Below are 25,110 nucleotides of genomic sequence, written 5' to 3'. Positions count from 1 at the left end.
TACTTATACACCATGGAATACTATGCAGCCATAAAAAAGAATGAGATTATGTTCTTTGCAGGGACATGGATGGAGCTAGAGGCCATTATCCTTAACAAACTAACACAGGAACTGAAAACCAAATACCACATGTTCTCATTTATAAGTGGGAGCTAAATTATGAGAACACATTAACACATGGAGAACAACACACACTAGGGCCTTATGGAGGGTGAAGGGAGAGTGGAGGGTGGGAGGAGGAAGAGGATCATGAAAAACAGCTAATGAATACTAGGTTTAATACTTGGGTGGTAAAATAATCTATACAACAAACCCCCATGACACAAGTTTACCTGTGTAATAAACCTGCACTTGTACCCCTGAACTTAAAATAAAAGTAAACAAATGAACAAAAAAAATCTGTTCCTCCACAGCTACCTGGGAAGATGACTGCTTTTCAGTCTCCGTGTAGGTTTTATTACTATATATTTAAAAGACCATCTGAAACATACTCCTTAGATTTAGCTGAAATCTATCCCACAGTTTCCTGGTAATGCAGTGATAATATGAAATTTACTTTTATTTACTATATTATATATAACTCATGGTTACCCAAAACACAAACAGAATGATCTCGGTTTCCAAGGCAGTATATGTAAAAAGCAGCTCAGTGGATAAACTTTGCTCTGGGGAAAGATAGCAAAAAGCAAGGATTCGCTCTTTCCCGTTAGTTCTTGATGGTTTCAGAGAACTGTACCTTGATTGTTTTAAAAGCCTCAGCTTAAGAAAGGATAATCAGGTGCATTAGTAGGGAAGACATTGTGGCTAGAAAAATTTTTCCCCCCACATTGTCTCAAATAAGCAGAAGCTTCCAATATTCTGAGATTTCTAAGAAAAATATTAGTTCTGTCAAGAAACAACTTCAAATATTATATTCTGTAGTAGTCTTACAACTAAAGTAACCACTATTGGAGATTAACTCTGGTTTCTTCTCCTTTATACAATTTGTCATATACACCACAGGCTAATTTGTCTTCTTAAAACACTCTTTTCATGCCACTCTCCTACTGAGAAACTTTTAATGATTCCCCATCACCTCCAGTATAAAAACCTTAAAGTCTTTACATATGTTTTAAGATTTTAGTCTAACTCTAATTCATCTTTCCAACAACCATGACACATAATCGTTTGTTTCCTGATTGTCCTACTCATTCTGACCTTAACACCCCTGCTCAGTCTTTCAATAATTATTCCCTCTTCTACTAGTTGCAAAATGTCATCCTTCGTCTCCCCTTCCTCCTGCCGACTTGCCCCCAATCTAAATCCTGTCAAGCCTTCAGGACCTAATTTGTTGAATTTTCTCTGTGAAACACTTTGTCACCATTCTAGACCACTTTTCCTAGTCTGAATTTGTGGGACCCACTTATGGTCTGACTCATTTATGTGCAGTTAATTGCTAAGAGTGTATTTTATATTGTCTTTTCTGCTCTTAAAAAAATTTATATTACAGAAACAGGGACCGAGAAAAACGCAGAGAAAGAGAAAGAGATACGGATCGGAAAAGGTCTCGGAAATCCCCATCTCCCGGGAGGAGAAACCCAGAAACATCAGTAACTCAGAGTTCCTCTGCTCAGGATGAACCTGCTACAAAGAAAAAGAAAGATGAGCTGGATCCTCTTCTTACTCGCACTGGTGGAGCATATATTCCCCCTGCAAAGCTCAGGATGATGCAGGAACAGATTACAGATAAAAACAGGCATGTTTATATCAATCAGTATACAAAGCCATGAAATTGTCGTTGAAAAATAAGTCAACTGTGGTTTAATTAACCCTGGCTCTTGAGAATTTACGTTAGTCTATAGTGATAGAGACCTCAAATTAGAGACCTCTTTACTTTATAGCTCCACTGGAGAGCCACACACTACGTGCCCTTATATTAGCGCATTACTTCTTTTTTCTTTTTTTTGCATGAATGAATTAAAAAGTTTGAGGAAAAGATTGCTTACCCTTTTTATAGTATTTTCAAACTATTGTTCCTTTCATAGTTTCATGGATGCATTCGTATTGATAATGTCTGTTTTTTGTAGAAAAGAGTAATACTGACATTTTAGTTCTAAAATTGACTTTTCCTGTTGTAAACCAGGAGTCAGCAAACTTTTTCTGTAAAAGCCCAGACTGTAAATATTTTACACTGTGAGTCATTTTGTCTCTGTTGTTGCTACTTAACTCCGCTCTTGAAATGTGAAAATAGTCATAGGCATTGTGTAGAAAATTATAAGCATGGCTGTGTTCCAATAAAGCATTATTTACAAAAGCAGGTGGTCAGCTGCATTTGGCTCATGGGTGTAGTTTGCCAACCTCTGTACTTATGTATAAAACTGAAGCTGGCAATTATCTCTTTTTGTACATTTTCTTCAGATCATGATATATTAGACTATACATTTTTGCTACTCTAAGGCAGACAGACAAAATTTATATATGAACAGTCACACTTAAAACACTCCTTCCCTTTTCAGAATAATTGAGATGGTGAGGAGCTATTTAGGAAAGTACAGCTAAGTTTTTAAGATATTTTTCTCTAATAGGATGAGTTGATAACTAGGGAAAGTATGGTCCCAGATTGAAATGATTATTCAGTTGCCAGATAACTAGTTAAAAGATTGGGATAGAAGGTATTAATAGTTATAATTTAAGAAAAACAGATGCAAGGTGAGCCAGACAGGAATATTTCCACATCTTTTCATGAGCGTTTTAATAGCAATTTGAAAAGTGCTTGAGAAGCTTATTTAAGTTAAATCTAAATTTGTTTCAAGGATTAACTTGAAGTAGAAATGTCATGATCCGCCCACTTCAGCCTCCCAAAGTTCGAGACCAGCCTGGCCAATATAGTGAAACCCTGTCTCTACTAAAAATACAAAAATTAGCCAGGCGTGGTGGTGGGTGCCTGTAGTCCAAGCTACTCGGAAGGCTGAGGCAGAAGAATGGCATGAACCCAGGAGGCGGAGCTTGCAGTGAGCCAAGATCACACCACTGCACTCCAGCCTGGGCAACAGAGAGAGACTCTGCCTCAAAAAAAAAAAAAAAAAAAAAAATAAGAAATGTCATTTATCTAAAAGAAGCTATGAAGATTTGAAATAAATTAAAACCGAATTTAAGAGCCAGAAAGGGGTATTTGATGACATTAAATTCAAAACTAATAAGTTTTTCTTTATGTGTCATATTTTAGCGCTTGGCAGTGATATTTGAAGTGTTAGGTTGAAAAGGAATTTGGAGATGGCTTCTGTGGTTAGTAGGACCTTCATTATCATGTAAACGTTTTGCTCATGCACAAGGCAGTAGTGGCAGCATTACTGAAAGGTATTCACTTTCTCCAGTCCAGTCCAAAGCAATCCTGATTGTAAAAGACTAGAAACTTTGTCAGTCCAAGTCTTGCTTCCTTTTAAATAAAGCGAACAGGAGAGTCAGCAATACATGCAATTTAAAGCAGATTCCTTTAAGATAATTTTATATACTGTTGAAGTCTGTTCGTAGGCTGTAAAGGGCACAAGGAGAAGTAGACATCTGTAAGAGAAGGCCATAGTCTTTGCTTTCAGTAGATACGTGAATTGTGGGCTTCCTAATTAGGATGTATAATTGTATTTGATGTAGCCGTTTGATTAGTTTAATAAGATAGGTGGTGATTGTATATGAGCAACATCTTATTAATCAGGCCACTTGTTAAGCCATGCATCTTGTGTCTAGAGATAGTGGGATACCAAAAGGTTGGAGTTATGAAACAGTGGAATAGTCCACCTTGGGTACAGGCAGTAAGGGGGTACATAATTTATAGAGAATTTAGAAACAAAATAAAATTAACTGCAAAGTGAGTCTGTTTTTTATCCTCACCATGCTAGCAATACTAAACAATGTCAGTGATACAATACTCGTTCCCACCAGGAACTGCTCTCACCAACCTTCCTTGTTGTACCACTCCAGAACAGGGATTCTTAACCTAGAAGCCCCTCAAGAGGTCCATGAATAGAATTCAAGCAATCAGTCCATGAATGTGTTTGGGGAAAAAATTGAATCTTTATTTTTACTGTTCTCTAAAGTTTAGCTTTTTTTTTTTTCTTTTGAGAATGTAGGCAATAGATCAGAGTATTGACAGTCTGTTACAGATATTTCATGATACGGATTATGGCCATGCTACTTAGAAATTTAAGTAGTTATTAAGCATACTGCCAGTTCTTGTTGTTTAATGTGTTATGAAGCACATAGAATATTATATCAAACTTTTGTTCTTCTCATGTTTCAAAAACTGAATTTTAGTATGATTCGTATCCTTTGTAATCCTATTCATTGTATATATCATCCCAAAAAGTCTACTGATTTCACCAGACTTCCCGAGAGAGACATGTATGGAAGAAAAAAGGTTAAGACTTCCTGCAGCTGAAATCAGATTCCACAGAAAAGCAGTTACAAAACCCATAGAACTGTAGAGCATTGAAAGATCTTAGACATTGTCCGATTCAACCTAAAGAAACTCAATGAGGCCAAGTAATTTCCCCAAAATCTAGGGTAAAAAGCAGTACAGCTATCTAACATTCAACTGGTATAGCTGTAGGACTACTACATCAACATAGAGATTGTCTTTAAAATACACTGAATGGTAATTCAGCCCCATGATTTCATGTGACTCCCTTTTCCTGTAGTTACCATTTCTTTGTGGCTTAAAACATTTAATTTTGTTGTCTCTGTCATCTTTTTATGAGAAGGGACATACAAATTTTTTTTGCGGCTTATATTTGGGTATTTCATGTTACCATTTAAATTTTTTTTAATTGCACTTATTTTAAAGGTTTCCATTAAAGACAAGTTTAAATCAAGCATTATATGTAAAATAAGGATTTATTGAATTTGACTAATAAATTAAATGTACTAGGCATAAGAACAAAATGTTATCCTTATATATCCTTACATAATCTTATTGTATTATTAAAGGAAAATGGTGTATACTTAAGCATATGTATAGAAAATCAAATATGGTTCAGGATATAATCTATTTATCCTGATAGGCATCATATATTTTACTGTACTTGGGGGTCATTTCATGAAAATAATGTTAAAAATTAAGGAACACTATGTAGTTTTTATGTTCTTATAGCTTCTTATTATTGTAATTAAGTTTTAATCTTTATTAAAATCACTTCTTTTTAGCTTAGCATACCAGAGGATGAGTTGGGAGGCCCTAAAGAAGTCAATTAATGGCCTTATCAACAAAGTCAACATTTCCAACATAAGTATTATTATTCAAGAGCTTCTTCAAGAAAATATAGTTAGAGGAAGGTAAGTATCAGCTATTTTATTTGTAGTATTTCTAAGTAATTTTTTCAAAGGAATATAATATCTACATGAACAATAATCATTGATTTATTGTGCTACTTCATTTCAAAGGTCATTGAGAATATTTATTTAAAATGCAGGACTTATAAAAATATAGACTGCTAAGAAATAACTTGTGCCTTGCTGTTAGAGGTTGTATGGAATTTTTGCTTTTTGAGAAGCTTTGATTTCACATAATGGTTTTTGCAGACATTAATGCCTCCAATAATTTAAACTCATGAGGAATAACGAATGTTAAAATATACTACCTCAAACTAATTTTTTTATTTCTTTTTTAAATTGACAAGTAAAAATTGTGTATATTTTTGGTATACATCATGATGTTTTGATATATATGTACTTTGTAGAATGACTAAATCAAGCTGTTTAACATGCATTCACATGCCTGTCATTTTTTGTGGTGAGAACACTTAAAAATCTACTCTGTTTTCAGCTTTCAAGTATATAATATATGGCTATTAACTATGGTCAAAATATTGTAGAATGAATCTCTGGAACTTATTCCTCCTAACTGAAATTTTGTGTCCATTGACCAACATCTAAATTCCCCCAACCGCCAGCCTCTGGTAACCATCATTTTATACTCTGATTTTATGAGTTCAGTTTTTTTTAAGATTCCGCATATTAGTGAGGTCATGCATTATTTGTCTTTCTGTGCCTGGCTTATTTCACTTAGCATAATGTTCTCCAAGTTCATCTGTGTTTTCCCAAATGACAGGATTTCCTTTATGGTTGAATAGTATTCCATTATACATGTATACATTTTCTTTATCCATTTATTCACAACAGACACTTTAGTTGTTTCCATATTTTCACCATTGTGAATAATGCTGCAATAAATGTGGGAGTGCAGATACCTCTTCAACATGCTGATCTCATTTTCTTTGTATATATACCCAATAGTGGGATTGCTGGATCAAATGGTAGTTACAATCAAAAAAAATTTTTTTTATATTGATTTATTTTAGAGATGGGGGTCTTGCTTTATTGTCAGGCCGGAGTACAGTGCATGGTCATAGTTCACTGCCCCCTTGAATTTCTGGGCTCAAGGAATTCTCCCACCTCAGCATCCTAAGTAGCTGGGACCGCAAGCACTCATCACCACACTGGGCTAATTTTTTAATATTTTGTAGAGAATGAGGTCTTGCCATCTTGCCCAGGCTGGTCTCGTACTCTTGAGCTCAAGCAGTCCTCCCCACTTGGCTTCCCAAAGTGTTGGTATGACAGGCATGAGCCACGGCACCTGGCTGGTAATTCTGTTTTTAATATTTTAAGGAACCTCTATACTATTTTCATAATGGCTATACTAATTTATATTTCTGCCAACAGTGTACAAGCGTTCTCTTTTCTCTATGTCCTTGGCAACACTTGCTGTTTTTCATCTTTTTTATTACAGCCGTTGTAACAGTTGTGAGATGTCTCATTGTGGTTTTAATTTGTATTTCTTTGATAATTGGTGAGGTTGAGCATTTCATGTATATATATATATGCTATTTGTACATCTTTTGAAAAATGTCTGTTCTTATTGTTTGCTCACTTTGTAGATTGGGTTATTTGTTTTCTTACTATTGAGTTGAATGCCTAATGTGTTTTGGATATTAACCCCTTATCAGGTGTATAGTTTGCAAATGTTTTCTCCCATTCTGTAGGTCGTCTCTTCACTCTGTTGATATTTTCCTGTGCTGTGCAGAAGCATTCTAGTTTTATGTAATCCCATTTGTCTCTTTTTGCTTTTGTTGCCTGTGCTTTAGGGGTCATATCCAAAAAATCATTAACTATACCAGTGTCTCAGAGCTTTTCCGTTGTATTTTTCTTTTAGAAACTTATAGTAGTTTCACAGTTTCAGGTCTAATGTTTAAGTCTTTAATCTGTTTTGCGTTGATGTTTGTATATGCTGTGGGTCTAAGGTCTATTTTCATTCTTCTGCATCTGGGTATTCTGTTTTCTTGGCACCATTTATTGAAGACACTGTCTTTTCCCTATTGTGTCTTTTTAGCATCTTTGTCAAAAATCAGTTGACTGCCAATGTTTGGATTTATCTCTGGTTTCTTTGTTCTCTGTAGCTCTATGTGTCTGTTTTTATACTATTGTCATTCTGTTTTGATTACTATAACTTTGTAGCAGATTCCAGGTCAGGGAGTGTGATGCCTCCAGCTTTGTTCTTTTTGTTCAAGATTGCTGTGGCTATTTGGAGTTTTTTGTGGTTCCATGTGAGTTTTAGGATTGTTTTTTCTATTTCTGTGAAAAATGTAACTGGAATTTTGATAGGGATTGAGTCCAGTCTGTATGTTGCTTTGGGTACTGTGGACATTTTAACATATTATTTCAGTCCATGGACATGGGATGTCATGCATGTTCTTCCATGTTTTCATCAGCAATTTGTAGTTTTTAGTGTACAGATCTTTCATCTCCATGGTTAGATTTATTCCTAAGTTTTTTTTTCATAGCTATTGTAAATGGGATGTTTTCCTGATTTTTCAGAAAGAGTTCATTGTAAGCATATGGAAGCACTACTGATTTTTGTATGTTGATTTTGTGTCTGCAGCTTTACTAAATTAGTTTATTAGTTCTAACAATTTTTTAGTTAAGTCTTTAGGGTTTTCTGTATTAAGATCCTGTTTACAGCAAACAGGCTTCTCTGTTTTTGATTTGGATACCTTTTATTTCTTTCTCTTGCCTAATGGCTCTGGCTAGGACTTCTAGTACTATGTTGAATAGAATTGGAAAGAGTAGGCACCCTTTTCTTATTCCTGATCCTAGAGGAAAAGCTTTCAGCTTGTCACTGTTGAGTATATTAGCTATGGGTTCGTCATATATGGCCTTTATTCCAATTTAATTTCTAGTGAGAGTGAAATGGGAATGTGAGAGAAATGGGAAAGATGAGCAATACATTTTAGAAAAGCAGAAGGGAATCACTGTATTCTATAATATGTGGCTTTAAGCAATTGGTGATATTTAAAAGGGTCAGAAAATAGAATTATTCCATGTTGTATTTATTATTTTAAAATCTGAGGGCTGTTTTCTCATGTCATTTTACATGACTATGATTCATCTTTTAAAAAATATGGAATGTAGTGGCCAGGCACGGTCGCTGTAATCCTAGCCTGTAATCCTAGCACTTTGGGAGCCTGAGGCAAGAGGATCACTTGAGTCCAGGAGTTGCCTGGGCAACATTGTGAAAACCTGTCTCTATGAAAAATACAAAAATTAGCTGGGCGTGGTGGCACACAGTAGTCCCAGCTCCTCCGGAGGCTGAGGTGGGAGGATTGCTTGAGCCCAGGAGGCAGAGCTTCCAGTGAGCCAAGATTGCCCCACTGCACTCCTGCCTGGGTGACAGAGTGAGACCCTGTCTCTCCCCAACCTCTCCAAAAAAGGTGGGGGTATAAAGTAGGAGCAGCAAGTTTTAGAGGTAGAGAAAGTTGATCAAGAGACAGCCATTATCCTCAAAAGTGGGCAGAGATCTCTCCAATTTACTTAGAAAAAAAGTAGACTTAGAAGAGTTATGGATTGCTAAAGATACTATAATTTATAAGCTGCATCCTTTTTCTCATTTTCCACTCTAGTGATTCAGTTGTCATATCTAAAACTACCATTAAGACTTTTTTTCCTGACTTTTGGCAATCCAATAATTACTTGTCATTACATTGCTAAAAATAACTTTAGTTTGCCCAATTTGCCTTTCCCCTTCCTCATCAAATGCATAGAGAAACATGACCATTTTCAAAATGAGTTACATGTAGGTACCTTTTAATTTCCTGTTACTGTTTTAGCATTAATCTGGCATTGCTTTTAATTTGTTTCTTTATTTCTCACAGGAGTATTCCACATCTTCATTTTATTCTACTAAAATTAGACTTAAAGATTTAAACCCAAATTTGTCTTTAATCATAAAATTAATTTTATAAAAATGACAGATCTGTAGTAGAAACTTTTTGTTGTCTACCTTTTATACTTTTGAAACAGGTCTGCTTTTGTTTACTTTTTTGAAAATGTTAAAGAAATTATTTATATGAACCTTAAAAGCCTCAAATTCATGATTAGATATAACAGACTGGGAAAAGAGGAATTATATGTAGAGAGTAAAATTTTGGTGATAAATTGCAGTAAAATCTTCATTCTATTTTACAAAATCACAAATTCACATTTCGTTTTCTGAAAAACAATTTTTATTTGTTAGTAAGACAAACTCTTTCCAGTTAGTTCTGATTTAGATTTTATGATTACTTATAGAGAAATATTACTGAATTTTAGTAGTTTTTGTTTTGTTTAATTAATTTGGTGATTTTGTTGACTCCTTTTTAAATTCTTTTTTAAACAGAGGACTGCTGTCCAGGTCTGTTTTGCAAGCACAGAGTGCTTCTCCAATCTTCACCCATGTTTATGCAGCATTAGTGGCAATTATCAACTCAAAATTTCCACAAATTGGAGAATTAATCCTCAAAAGGTTAATTCTTAATTTTCGAAAAGGCTATCGAAGAAATGACAAGGTATATATGAATGGCTTGTAAGTAGAATGATACATAGGAACAAACTAATAAACCAGTATCAACAAAAGTAAGCAAGGTTGATTTTGACACAACTACATAACATAATGCTTTTTAAAAACTGTCTTTCATGAGAACTTCTTTGTTCTGTTAAATATCCCTGGCCACTATTGATGAGCCACAAAAATGATGGCTATAACTGTAGAACTATAACTATTTAACCAGAAGGGATACTCTTTCATGTGTTTTATTTTGTAACTTTCTTATAATGTAAAAATTATACTTGTGTGGTACATGTTTTAAATAGATGATGTTAGTAGGCCATAGATTATGTAAATAAATGAAAATTGGGTTTAGTTTATAGGTTAACTTTCCACCTTTATTTTTCAGCAACTTTGCCTGACTGCTTCAAAATTTGTGGCGCATCTTATTAACCAAAATGTGGTAAGTAATTATCTTCAATACTTGGTCCCATTCAGTGGCATTAGACCAGAGGGTTGATGCCACTTCACTGATACCTCTCTATTTTTGCTTTGCTTTATAGTCCTTGGGATAAATATGTTGGATGATATTTTCATTTTAAAACTGTAATAAATATATTTAATATTCTTTTTTTTTTTCTTTTTTTTGAGATGGAGTCTCGCTGTGTCACCCAGGCTGGAGTGCAGTGGCACAATCTTGGCTCACTGCAAGCTCTGCCTCCTGGGTTCACACCATTCTCCTGCCTCAGCCTCCCAAGTAGCTGGGACAACGGGCGCCTGCCACCACGCCCGGCTAGTTTTTTTTGTATTTTTAGTAGAGACAGGGTTTCACCATGTTAGCCAGGATGGTCTCGATCTCCTGAACTCATGATCCACCTGCCTCGGCCTCCGAAAGTGTTGAGATTACAGGTGTGAGCCACCACGCCTGGCCGTATTTAATATTCTTTAACATAACACTTTGATGCTGATCAAAACACTTTAGATATTTATCAAATTAATCTGACTTAATACTATACATGGTTACTTGACTGCAAACCATTCCTTTGAAGAACCATTCCCTTCATTTTTATAAAACAATAAAGTTGGTATCTCCTCCACTTCATTCCCTGCTGTTCATGAGAATCTAATAAATATCTGATATTCTACAAAAACCTCTATTCCTTGCAACCACACAGGTATAGTCATATATTTTTAGAATCACTTGATAGAATAGAGTTGATCGATTTTAATCTGTTTCAAATGCAGGTGATTTTATCATGCCGTTATTCAGTTTGTGTTTATTTTATATTCATTATTTGATGGTTTTGATTTAGCTTTTATTTAACCATGAAAGTGGTAAAATTGTTCTTGCTCATACTCAAAAGTTTCCTTCAGATATATATTATCATTTCCAATTTAATATCATGTATAACAGGAAGAATTTTAAAGTCATGCTTAGTCTTATTTCACTAATATTAAATATTTTGATTCTTATTTACATGAAAATTCTTTCACTCTTAGAAATCTTTTAGATTTTGACCTAATTAGTCATCATATTATTACAGTGATAACTTGCTACTTAAGACCATGGAAACTTAATTTCACATCTGTAACCACAGAGATATATTTCCGTTTTTAAATGTGTATTACACTTAGACTAGAGATTTTTGGCGTTGCCATAAAACACTCTATATGATAAATTTTTTGCATCTTCCAGCTGTGGTACAGGACACTGACCTAAGACTGTTTGACACCCCTCCTCCCCTAGTAAAAAGAAGTAGTGGGTGTCTTTGATGTTGTGCACAGCTGGAAGAAGATATCTCCTGAGTTGAGATTTAAACTTCTTTCCTCACCATCTTAAATCACTGTCTGACTTTAGAAAGGCATATGTATGGTGTTTTAAACATTCTTTGTAGTTTGTTTTCTTCTCTTAGCAAAGCTTCTCAATAGAATTTTATTCCCACTCTTCCTGGCATTGTTTATAAATGTCAGTTTTTGAACGTGGCCAGTAATAGTTTGATTTAATTTTTTTAAAAAAGATAGACTATTCAAAACTGTTGTGTTCCAGAAGTTGTTAAGATATTTTCTGATAAAATTAGTATTCGTGTAACTTAAGGACTATTTGTGTCTAATAGAGTTGCTGATAGAATGAATTGGGAAATGTATATAAAGAATTGTGATCATGGAGAAGGGTATTATAAGTCATATTACTATTTCTTATGTAGTAATTATGAAAATAATTACCTTATTAGAAAGTAGTATATGATTTTTAACATATTTTATCTATGACACTTTCCGTACATAATGGCTAAGAATATTTCTTCTGAAGATAATTCAAATAGTTGTATTCATCATAGAAAATTAAGATTTTTGGAACAGTCATCTGAAAATTCTTAGTAGATAGATAATAAAAGTGATAGAAAAATTGTATCCCATATTTGGAGTATGCTTTATAAAACTTTGCCCATCATATGTGCAATATAATTATTGTAAACAGATTTACTAATTTTTATAAATTATAAAAATAATTTAATGTATGTAAAAGCATTTTGTTTCTTCCTTGTATATGTATTTTATTTAAGGCACACGAAGTTTTATGCTTAGAGATGCTCACTTTGCTCCTGGAAAGACCAACAGATGATAGCGTTGAAGTAGCTATTGGTTTTCTTAAGGAATGTGGCCTCAAATTAACACAAGTGTCACCAAGAGGAATCAATGGTAAGTGTACATTCATAGTTTGATGTTAAGTTTTTATTATAATATTTATTGCTTATTTTATTGTCTTTTCTTTCTGTTAACCTTTAGCTATATTTGAACGCCTTCGAAACATTCTGCATGAGTCTGAAATTGACAAAAGAGTTCAGTATATGATTGAAGTGATGTTTGCTGTACGGAAAGATGGATTCAAGGACCACCCCATTATCCTAGAAGGTCTTGATTTGGTGGAAGAAGATGATCAGTTCACCCATATGCTCCCTCTGGAGGATGACTATAATCCAGAAGATGTTCTTAGTAAGTCCGGGGCATGTTAGTTGGAAAGAGGCTTACCAACAAATGTAAATATAGAAAATAAACATTAACTTTTAAATTTTTTTTAGATGTTTTCAAGATGGATCCTAATTTTATGGAGAATGAAGAGAAGTACAAAGCTATTAAGAAAGGTATGTAAAATTTTATAAAATAATTTAGTTTGGATAAGTAGAAGCAATTTAAGTAGTTATGTAATACTGATAGGAAATATTTAGAGATCCCCACCTAATGAATCGCTAGTCTTATAAAGTTATTCTCTTAGCTGTTTCCTCGGGCATTATTTTTTTCCTGGTGCTTGCCCAGGGTTTTTTACTTCATTCTGAATTACTTACCCCATTGTTCTTTCCTCTTTCCCTCTAAACTATGCAACACTTACGTCTCACCCATCTTAAGAAACATTCGTAGATTAGTGGTTGCCTTTATTTAGCTTCTCTACCATTTACATTCTGTGCCACCCAGTTTAGTATTCAATTAAGTGGTATACTTTATTGTAAAGTGCTATATACTTCATTGTTTCTTGAGGTCAGGTTGATATCCTTCTGGTAGGATGAATCATAGTATTGGTGCCTCTCTGATAAAATAAATTGATCATTTTCATTTGTACATCATTGGTATATTGTAAGCACTAATTTTGGACAGGTTTTGATGTGTAATTTATCTTTGACATTACTAGCTGAGTGACCTGTAGCAAGTTACTTGTTTGTTGGAAGACTAAATGTTACCTTTTTATGGAAGGATATATAAAACACAGTGTTGTGTATTATCATCTACAATGATAGCTATTATTAGCTATTATTAGTTACTATTTTCACATTTGTATTATTTTCCTCCTAAAGCTAACACTCAGGCCTACTTACATAATAATTTTATGGGCTTATTTCTCTTGAGTTGTAATTTTACTGGAGAAGTATTTATTGCTGTGGAAGCAATAAATATTTATCTTTGTATTAAACCCCAAAAGTTTGTATTAAAAGCTCTCTGATTATAATAGAAATGTAAAGAGTTGGTTAGCTTTGCAAAATCTTTTATCAGGCTAACAGCACCATTGGGCAAAATATAATTTTAGTTTTTGTCATTTGTTTGCTTTTAACTTAAAGACCAGCCTTATGTAGTCTCATATACAGAGAAAGCAGAAACCTAGAACTCTGTCTCTGTCTGCATCCCATTGTTCAGTAGTGCTTAGAAGTAGAAGGTTGAAATGAAAAGTAAAATTGGGAGAAATCTTCCATTCCTATGCATTATCCTAAAAATCTGTTATAATAATAATAATGAGTTTCTCTTCTTAGATGCTGATTTCCTAGGAGCTTTTCACTGTAATATGCCAGATTCTTTTTTTCTGTTATAATTTCATTTCCAAACAGAGAACTCCATAGATCCATTTTGCCTTCTTTTCTTGTGAACCTCTTTTCCTACAGTCTCCCTGAAAAATGCCAAATGTTTTTTGTGAAATTCTTAGATACACCTGATTTGATTTCTTTCTTTTTTAAACTTGAGAATTCTCTATCCATTTCTTTAGCATCTAGGCAGTTGGCCAATGCCTGGAAAGTAGTACTTTCTTTTATTATAGCAGTTCTCAAATTCTTTTGTCTCAGGATCCCTTTACACTCTTGAAAATTATTGACAACTCCAAAGAGCTTCTTTTTATGTGGGTTGTATCTATTGCTATTTACTATATTAAAGGTTAAAACAATATAAAAGAATATTTATTAAATTATTTCGGAATAATAGCAAACCTAGTATATGTTAACATAAATTACATATTTTTATGAAAATCGTTATTTTACGGGCCGGGCATGATGGCTCATGCCTGTAATTCCAGCATTTTGGGAGGCGGAGGTGGGCGGATCACGAGGTCAGGAGTTCAAGACCAGTCTGACCAACATAGTGAAATCCTGTCTCTACTAAAAATATAAAAATTAGCTGGGTGTGGTGGTGCATGCCTATAATCCCAACGAGTCAGGAGGCTGAGGCAGGAGAGTCGCTTGAACTGGGGAGGTGGAGGTTGCAGTGAGCCAAGATCACGCCTCTGCACTCCAGCCTGGGCGACAGAGCGAGACTCCATCTCAAAAAAAAAAAAAAAGAAAAATTGTTATTTTACAAAACAAATTTAGTGAGAATGATGTTTTATATATTTTGTATTATATATATATTTTATAAAATTTTATTTGTAAAGTTTACTGTCTGGCCTAATGGGAAGCAGCTGGACTCTCATATCTGTTTCTACATTCAATCTATTGCAGTAGGTTGTTTTAATTGAAGTATGTGAAGAAAATCTAGCCCCAGATAGATATGTAGTTAGAAAAAGGGAGCAATATTTTAACAGCCTTTTCCGATAAATGCCAATATTTAACAACTAGTAATTTTAAGATTAATTGCAGTGTGAATTCTGAAACAATATCAATGAACTTTGATAGTGTTGCATTAGAATCCATTTGTCACTTTAAATAAATCTTTTACTCATGCATGATTTTGTAATGTTGCATTAGTCATTTAGAAAATACTAATTCACTGAGTTATGCACATCTTTTAAATGTTAACATTAATATTATCAAGATCAAATTAACATGTTGATGTAATACCTAGATAGCACATTTAATAATATTACCACCGCTCTCGTCCAAAAAAATCTAAGTATCGGGGAACTCTCAAGCTCACAGAGATGGATACAGGTTTTTCAAAATTCTTGAAAACCCTAATGTTATCATCGTCGCAGATATTGTTAGTTGTTTTCCCCAAAGTGACAGTCTCAGTTTGTTTGCATTTGAGAAATTGTTGGCCAAATCTAACAACTATAGTTAGTTGGCCATTTTTTTCAAGTAAAAATGAAAAAAATAGCTAATTCATCTTGCAAAGCAAGCAGTCACACAAGTGGTTTTCCTTGACATAACTGTCACCATTGTATATATATATATGTCTTTAACAGAAGGGCTATATATATGAACTTTATATTTCATCACTCAGATTAGGATAAAGTCCTATATTCAGGGCTGAGATTTAATAAAATTCATCAAGGACATTCTCAGATGAAACTGGCTTTCTACTTCAAGAGGGCGGCAGTAAAGAATACATTGATTACTAGTGAAGTTTGATGCCTTGTTTAGTGCTTAGGTTACAGAAGTTTTAACCTCCATTGCTTTTGGATCATCATCACAGATGTCAGCACAGTGAAAGGGCAGATACTGTCTTGGTATTATTATGAAAATAGTTTTGACCTCCAGACCACCTGACAGGTCTCAGTGATCCCCCATGGACTGCTAGACCATGCTTTGAAACCACTACTTTATTCAGTTAATGAAATCCAATTGTCCTTGCCTAAGTGATTCTAATAAGTAGAGTCTAAAGTGGAGAGATGAGAAGAGGATGATGTAAATGATTAGACAATTCATTTGACCTTCATTGTTTTGTAAAACATTCTTCTAGAGCTGGCATAAAAAAATGGCCCCAGCAGGAAGTGGGCACAGCTTTAGTAATTAGCACCTTCGACTGACCCAGGTGTACTTGTGTTTTAGATCTTAACAGCATTTGGGAAAACAGCAGGAATGCCTGTCTTCCTACTATTGAATACTAAATAGTTTCTTTTAAAAGTCTGTCTAAGCCATGTTGCATAGTAATAAACTAGATACTTCAGATTATCTCTTGAATTCACATTTGTTTGAAATATTCTTGAGATTTATATGTCAGATAAGGGCTGCATGACTACTGTTCATTTTTGTAAAATGATTTGTGTCTCATAATGTGAAGTTCTCTGCTAAGAATTTTTCTTAAAGTGAATTGGTCCCAGAACTTTGTATTAAAAGCCCTCTGATTATAATAGAAATGCGAAAGTAAAGAGTTGGTCAGGTATGCAAAGTCTTTTATCAGGCTAACAGAGCACCATTGGGCAAAATATAATTTTAGTTTTTGTCATTTGTTTGCTTTTAACATAATGACTGGCCTTATGTAGTCTCATATACATCAGTATTTTCATCCAGTTCTGAATATATCATTTGTATTTTTAAAAGTGATCATCTAATACAGTGCTTGTCTTATCAGTTGTCTTAAAGGCTTTTAAACTTCTGTTTCTGTTTTATATATGAAAAGTCTTTGAATTTATTGTAATGTTCAATTTAGAGTTATGTATTTTAATAAAAATCTCATTACTATTTATTTCAAGTGAACACTAAATTATGCAATTATTTTCTCTCCCTTCTTTGTCTTTCCAAGTACATTCTTAGCCTAAATTCTTGTTTTCTGTATCTAGCCTTAACTTTTTGTAATGGACTGTCTTCTTTCTGATGATGAAACAATATTTTGACTCCCATATACTAACTTCTATTCCTAATATTTGCCAGTGCTCTTGCTCTTTTCAAAAACGATCGTCTACTTTTTCTTTGTTTTTCTCATCTCCTTGTTTCATGCGCACTTTTTATGTGGCAGAAGAGTGATACATACGCTCTCTTTAGTCAAATCAGTTATAATGCTTTTTGACAACCTAGGCAATAACACGAGGCTTGGTGGTTATCTTTGTTGGCTAGCAAACTGTTACACCACAGTGGATTTCAACGAACTGAGAATTTATCTTCTCAGAATGAAATACGTGTATATGACTTGCACATTTTTTTCCTAAACTTACTTTGTACTTTACAGAAATTCTTGATGAGGGAGATACTGACTCGAACACAGACCAGGATGCTGGGAGTAGTGAAGAGGACGAGGAAGAAGAAGAGGAAGAGGGAGAAGAAGATGAAGAAGGTAAACATGTAGCATATTCAAATAATATTATAAGATACTCTAAAATTAATTCTAATGTAATCTTCTAAAACAATAGTTCTCAATCTTTGGGGAGAGCAAGGACGGCTGCTGATGGCGTCTAGTGGGTGAAGACTAGGGCTGCTGTTAAACAGCCTACAAACCACAAGACTGCCCCCTACAACAAGATATGATCTAGCCCAAAATGCCAGTATTGCCAAGACTGAGAAACTGCTCAAAAAGTATTAAACAAATTCATTTTTTAACATCAGCACAATTTTAATTTAGTATATTATGCCTTTGATTATATTCTAGACAACGAAAAACATGTTTTCTTATTGAGTTCATGTGATTTATGTAGCCCTGGCAGGAATGTGACAAATGAGAGTGACTGCATATTTGCTGTTCATTTTGGCAAAATAGAGTGAAGATGCCAAAAGCTATATTTACACAGAAGTAGTATGTTCTTCCTCTTCAGCTTTGATTACCTTATTTCACAGAAATAAGCTCGGAACTTTACTTTGGTTAAGGCACAGTTAATAAATACATCAGAACATAAATAAACTGGTCATTATTTACATGTATTGCATGTGTGAAGATATTAAAAGTATACATTTGCCTTTTAGGGCATAATAAATACTCTGTCTTATAGTACAATTGTTCTTCTATAACATATTTTGTAAAAATAGATTTAATTTTTTCCAACTTTTTTAATTAAAATTATCTTCTATCCATGTACTACATTTTACTGTTCAGATAAAAACTATTAAATGTTTATAAGGAAAGTTTTCATGCATTAAATAAGAGAAAATTTTAACAAATATATGTATTTATGTTGGACTCATCCAGCCTGTCGTGATGATCTAGTGTTCTCTGCAACTGAATTTTTACACATGAGTTATATAGTGCGTCTAAATTATCAAGATATGGTTTATAACTCTAGAAATAATATTTTACCAAACAACAGCATGAGTGCAGCCTTTTATAGTGTCTAAATGAGCAGATAACAGATAAACAAAAATAGTTTTCTTGGCTTGGTTCTGGACTTCTTTGAGCTAACATTGTGATATAGCAAAAGACTTGAAATAGTTACTTTCAATTCTATAAATACTAATTTACACAGTAAAAAGATAATATTATTAAATTTGTATTGATTCTAAATAGATTTTTGAAGAAAATGCTGTACAGAGATACATTTTAACTTCATCACATTTATTTTTGCAGTTGTGTAATTTTGTTATGTTTCTTTCAGGACAAAAAGTAACTATTCATGACAAAACAGAAATTAACCTGGTCTCATTTCGTCGTACAATTTATCTTGCTATTCAGTCAAGGTAAGGCATCATATCTCAATTCATCCTTTTTTTGTTTTTGATAAGGGATGGGTAAAGAGATCAGGGATACATTTTAGGGTCTCATAACAGAAAACTGGACACCATCTCAGCATTCTTAGACTCTCTCCCCCATCCCATGCCCAAGCTCGTAGTACCTTTCTGTTGGTTCTTTGCTTTACAGGCAAATTGTTTTTACTTAATGGGAAGGTCTAATTGTGTTACCTAATTAGATGGTTTTTTAGCTATATCATTTCTTATAGTTAAGTGCCACTAATAAAAACTTGAAAATAATTCTGTTTTACAAGATAGCAGAGTACCCAATTTTATAATGAAAATATAATATTTAACATTTTTAAAATTTGGTTTCTAGTTCTGATTCTAGGCAAAGAAGCACTGTTGTGATGACTGTTGGACAGTGATTTGCTCTGCAGATGTCAATGAGTATAAACAGAAGTAGGAATTAGACTTAGGAAGATTTTGAGGACTCTGTGAAGTAATGCTAAGTAAGAAGTAGTGTGATGTGATGTCATGAAAACAAAACCTATTCCCTTTGAAGGATGTGAATTTGGTTTTGAAGAGAAATAAATGAGGATGTTAAATCTTAGTGCATCTGGTACTTTGTATGTGAATCAACCTATTGATTTAATAGGCACACTGTTTACATTTTGCACTGGAGGAGAAATGTTTCCTCAGTTTTCTTTCATTACTAGGTTTAGTATATTTCCATTTAGTATGATGTAATAGCAGTAATGATTCATAAGTAGGAGTCATCTGTTTTCAGTCTGAACATTTTTTGGCTTTAGGTTTATCTTCAAATAGAGGAATGTTAAACAGCAAAACATTGGTTGGGAATTTTTTTGCTTTATCCTTACTTATTTTCTCTTCACATAAAAAGTATTAAATATTTTTTCATATAAACTTAAAGTGAAAAGTGAGAAATATTTTGTCAGAGGTAAATATTCTTTGGGTTTGACCTTTCATTTGTTTGTCCTTTTAGAAATCCAACAGTCATCAGTTGTGAGCAGCAGATTTACTGTGTTAGTGTTGCAGTTACATTAACTTTGAAGAGTTACAGTGGAGCTCTTTGAATAATTATTTAAAAGAAACATAACCTTGATAATCTCTGAATCACACAAAAGACTTGAAAAATTAAAGCATTAAAAAACAAGTAATAGCCACTACTACATAGTGGTGTCAGTCCTAGTAGCAGTAACTCCTGTCTTAGATGTTGATTTTCTGTGGGGATTTTTTGTTATTTTTTTTAAACATTATTAATTTTAATTAGTTAATTTTTATTTATAATTGACACATAATAATTGTACATATTTATACCGTAAGGGTGATTATACATTGTATAATCAAATCAGGGTAATTACCATATCTATCTCTTTAAACATTCATCATTTCTTTATGGTAACAACATTCAAAATCTGGCAACATTGTTATTTGCTATAGCCACCCTGCTACATAATGTGAATCAAGGGCTTTTTGTTCATGCTATTTGACCCTTGTTTTTATTACTGTATTTCCTAAAGATATAAATATGGACACATAATTATATACAGAATTGTTTAGTGCAAAAAAAAAAAATGGAGACAATCTTATTTTCTACCACAAATAATCAAAATGTCCAGTCTATGCCGCCACTGAAAATTAGGTTAATAGAGAATTGTTTTAAATGTGAGCAAACAGTGTGATGTAATATTAAGTCGGATAAAAACTATATAACTATATAGAATTGTGCTTGTAGTATTTTCTTAACTGTAAAAATAGGCAGATTCTAGAAGTAATATGTTAACATATCAACAGTGATTATCTTAAGGGGAAGTTTATGTTTATTATATACCAGGCTAAAAATCAGGAATAGGATGTAATAATCAAGCCAGGTGGCTATGAGGGCATCTTAAACAGTCCACTTTTGAAAATCTTGTGAACAAAAACGAAGTTCTGGCAACTGAACTGTGTGGAAATTTTATTTTTTAAATTTGTTTTTGTTGACTAATCTCACCAGTAGTCTTATCTTCCTTCTGTTATGGCTCCTTAAATACCCTTTTTTATATGCATAAAACATTAAGCTACACAATTGCCTTTGCTATTAAAAATAAAACATTCCTCTTTGTTCTTGCTTTTAAACGATAGTCCAGTCTGATTTTATTTTATTGAAGTTGTAACATCAGCGGGAGATGGACTACCATGTCCCCACCTGTTTAGAGTTTCTGATATTGGACACATCAACAAAACCATTTGTAAACACAACTTGGAGTCTGGCATCACGTAAAGAAGACAGTAATTCAGTAAATGTCTTCTTTTTTCTTTACCCTCTCCTCAATTGCTATTAATTTGTGTTAAACCTGAAACTCATTTGGTTTAGCAACCTAAGATGAGAACTAAAATATCAAGAAAATTTAATTCATTTAATAGGGGGGTCATTAAATACTTTCAAAATAAAACAAGAACAGGAAAAACAGACTGTCATATAGCTAACTTTCTCCCTGATACTTCACTTAGTAGATAAAAGAAAAGTAGTAACATTTCTTCATCAACTACTTGACTGTTTTTTCAGAAATTTCAGGATTTTGTCTCAGTACTAATTTCGTTTTTTAAAAAAGCTGGAAAAGAAAAAGTCACATCTGTTTTAAGTGTTTTTGGTTTTGCTGTATTATTAAAATGTATCAATTACCATTTAGTATTTTAATCTTAATGTTAGATACTGTTTAATATTATCTGTTATATAATCTCTTTCCTGATAGGTTTCTTTTTTATTTCATTGCCTTGTACCATCCTGGATTATTACCCTGTTGTGCTTAGGAAACCCTCTAAGTAATGGAAGCTGAGGAATATAGATGAACTGCAAAACTAAGTCCATAATCATTACTTAGTGAGGGTTTTATGCTGTATTATCAAAAGTAAGGGTGTGGGCATTCCACAGAAATGCAAATATAGTAGCATTATTTCTGAATCAATAAACAATTAACAAATTGAGTTTGCTAATTCTCCTAGGTGAACTATACTGATGATATTTTAAATTCTGTTCATATGAATACTGGGTAAAAGCATATTTTTTTCTTGCAAGTTATTTTATATTTACTATTTTTATATGCGTTATTTATAAAATGTAGATGCCCTGTGTTTAGGATGAACCAAGCTACCTTGTAAAAGTAGTGATTAAGCACTAATGTTATGCTGAACTCCTGGTACGCCTTTCACCTCTTGGAAGCAGTATAGAAAAATATAAGAAATTGGCAATGTCTAGTAAAAGTAGATAGAGTTATGATAGAATAATATATCATTCACTCTTCCACACTGAGATTTTAATGTAAGCAGAGAAACTTGACCTGTGGTTGCTGCTGTCTCAATTAGGACTTTTCCTGGCTTCTCTAAGCACGTGATATACATTTCAAGAAATGACTTTTCAAATTAAGTATTAACTATAGCCTTTTCTTATGAAATATTGGGTGAGAAAGTGTAAATATTCCTGTGTTCAAGTTCTACTTCTGGGACGATGTGGCCAGGAGCAAATTTCAAATACTAATACCTAAGTCTCATTTTTCTCATCTATAAAAATGAGAGTCAAATTAGATTGTCTCTAAATCCTTCTGAAATCCTGTGTATAAACCTAAATCAGTATAGTATCCTTTAGGTGTTTTTACCTCCAGTTGTTTGTAATTTACGTGTACATTTGTGAATAAGAATGTATTTCTTAAAAATTTTAGGTAGTTGTAATTATTTTTTTAAAGTATTAACTTTTAAAAGCTTTTATTTTTTGTCCTCATTGTTTACCATTCTACCTGTTGTTTTATCTAAGCTTTTGAATAGAGTTATTGATTTTTTTCTTTCTTAGATTTATTTAACAACTAATTGTAGAACAGAACAGCTATGTCTCTTTAAAACCTTGAGCATTGGGAAGCACTCTTTGAGATCTGGACCTGATTACCCAGATTTAGAGTACTTAGATTTGTGCTGTAATATGGGATTATCAAGTCAGAACATTTAATAAATTCATTATATACAGTTATTATCCTCCAATGCTTGAAGGAAAAGATATTGCTAACACTTAAGAATTTACTACCGTCATATTTGAGTGACCAGTTTGTAGTGGGAAAACATTCGATAAGCATTATCTGATTGCAGAAATGAGAGAAACTTACACATCATGTGTTTTGTTTCTTAAAATGAAGAAACTCACATAGAATGGAAACCCTTTTATCTGATTAGTTATGGCTTGAAGTTGGTTGGTTTGAGAAAGTAATACAATTCAGTGCATATACCTCTTTTTTATTTTTATTTTTGCCTTTTTAAGATTGAGATTTTATTCACATGCTATGATACTCACCCTTTTAAAGTGTACAATTTACAGTCATGCGCCATATAATGGTTTTTCAGTCAACAGTAGACCACATAGGCAATGGTGGTCCCATAAGATTATAATACCATATTTTTACTAAACCTTTTCTATGTTTAGGTGTGTTTAGATACATAAATACTTACCATTGTGTTAACAGTTGCCTACAGTATTCAGAAGTACAGTAACATGCTGAACAGGTTTGTAGCGTAGGGGCAACAGCCATAGCATATAGCCTAGGTATATTAGATTGTACGATCTAGGTTTTTGTAAATACACTCTGTGATGTTCTCACATGAAAAAATTTCCTAAGAATGCATTTCTCATTAGATAACCATGTCATTAAGCGATGCATGACTGCAGGTGGTTTTATTATATTTACAAAGTTGTACAACCATCATCATTGTCTAATTCCGGAACATTTTTATTACTCTAAACTAAACCCTGAGCCTATTAGCAGTCACTTTCTACTCATTTAATCTACTTTCTGTGTCCATAGATTTGTCACTTCTGAATATTTTGTATAAACGGGATCATACTATATGTAGTCTTTTGTGTCGGGATTCTTTCACTTAGCATAATTCAAGGATTCATCCATGTTGTATGTATTGGCACTTATCTCTAGAGTTAAGAGCTATATTTTCCTTATATACACAGTACAACAATATGAAATTACAGTTAAAAAAGATGATTTAAAACCATTATTAAAGTAAGATTCTTGTGTATAAGAGTGCACAGTCTATGTTGCAAGCTTTTAACCTATTGTGATCATTTCCACAGTTTAGATTTTGAAGAATGTGCTCACAAATTGCTGAAAATGGAGTTTCCTGAAAGCCAAACAGTATGTTAATACTTTTTCTATTAGGAAATGTATATATTGGTTTTAAAAATGTTTAAGGCTGTTAATGGGTAAGTTTTGTGGATTGAAGCAATACCTCAGTACTAAATATTTATTTTTTAATGTAGGTTTTATATCATTTTAAGATAACACAAAGCTTAGGGTGTTTCAGATGTATTGTTCACTCCAGTGAATTAAATTTTCTGCTCAAATGAGATGTGGTGAAAAGAGAGTCTCGGAAACACTGCACTTTATGTAGAATTTCTAAGTTGTTGCCTATAAATCAAATTTTGACTTAAATATAGTAGGAAATTTGTTCTTTAATGGATTATGTGGTCCATCTTCTGGATGCACTGCAGGGGTATCCAATCTTTTGGTTTCTCTGGGCTACATTGGAAGAAAAATTGTCTTGGGCCACACATAAAATACACTAACACTAAAAATAGCTGATGAGCTAAAGAAAAAAAATTTGCAAAAAAATAACATAATGTTTTAAGAAAGTTTATGAATTTGTGTTGGGCCTCATTCAAAGCTGTCCTGGACTGCATGCAGCCTGTTGGCCACAGGTTGGGCGAGCTTGTGACTAACGCATTCTTTGCAGTAGAAATGTTAAAGATCACAGCACATATTACATTGCTCTAGTTGGATGTAGAAAAATTTATATAATTTTTTTCTTTTCTTTTTTTTGAGCCAGAGTCTCGCTATGTCGCCCAGGCTAGAGTGCAGTGGCATGATCTCAGCTCACTGCAACCTCTGCCTCCCAGGTTCAAGCAATTCTCCTGCCTCAACCTCCCTAGTAGCTGGGATTACAGGCACCCTCTACCACACCTGGCTAGTTTTTGTGTTTTTAATAGAGATGGTGTTTCACCATGTTGGCCAGGCTGGTCTCAAACTCCTGACCTCAGGTGATCCGCCTGCCTCGGCCTCCCAAGGCAGTGGGATTACAGGCGTGAGCCACCACTCCCAGTCTTCATTCATTAATTCCTTTAATGAAAATGTATTCAGCAGATACTATATGTCAGGCACACCACAA

At 33.5% G+C, this 25,110-nt stretch overlaps 1 protein-coding gene across 1 annotated transcript in view; it reads left to right on the top strand.

The window, feature by feature from the left end:
* CWC22 (CWC22 spliceosome associated protein homolog) overlaps positions 1 to 25,110 on the top strand; it is a 62,163-nt gene that overhangs the window by 23,908 nt on the left and 13,145 nt on the right. Inside the window, exons 5-14 of the mRNA XM_004032877.4 lie at positions 1,490 to 1,735; positions 5,176 to 5,304; positions 9,680 to 9,848; positions 10,236 to 10,289; positions 12,388 to 12,523; positions 12,611 to 12,817; positions 12,904 to 12,966; positions 17,462 to 17,566; positions 18,816 to 18,897; positions 24,020 to 24,080. Of these exons, the coding sequence (XP_004032925.2) occupies positions 1,490 to 1,735; positions 5,176 to 5,304; positions 9,680 to 9,848; positions 10,236 to 10,289; positions 12,388 to 12,523; positions 12,611 to 12,817; positions 12,904 to 12,966; positions 17,462 to 17,566; positions 18,816 to 18,897; positions 24,020 to 24,080 (1,252 nt within the window). The remainder of the gene's footprint in view (positions 1 to 1,489; positions 1,736 to 5,175; positions 5,305 to 9,679; positions 9,849 to 10,235; positions 10,290 to 12,387; positions 12,524 to 12,610; positions 12,818 to 12,903; positions 12,967 to 17,461; positions 17,567 to 18,815; positions 18,898 to 24,019; positions 24,081 to 25,110) is intronic.

This window comes from Gorilla gorilla, chromosome 11, assembly GCF_029281585.2.
Source record: "Gorilla gorilla gorilla isolate KB3781 chromosome 11, NHGRI_mGorGor1-v2.1_pri, whole genome shotgun sequence".
Taxonomy (NCBI): Eukaryota; Metazoa; Chordata; class Mammalia; order Primates; family Hominidae; genus Gorilla; species Gorilla gorilla.
The sequence above is the reverse complement of the archived record's forward strand: the minus strand, read 5'-3'. Positions and strand labels throughout refer to the sequence as shown.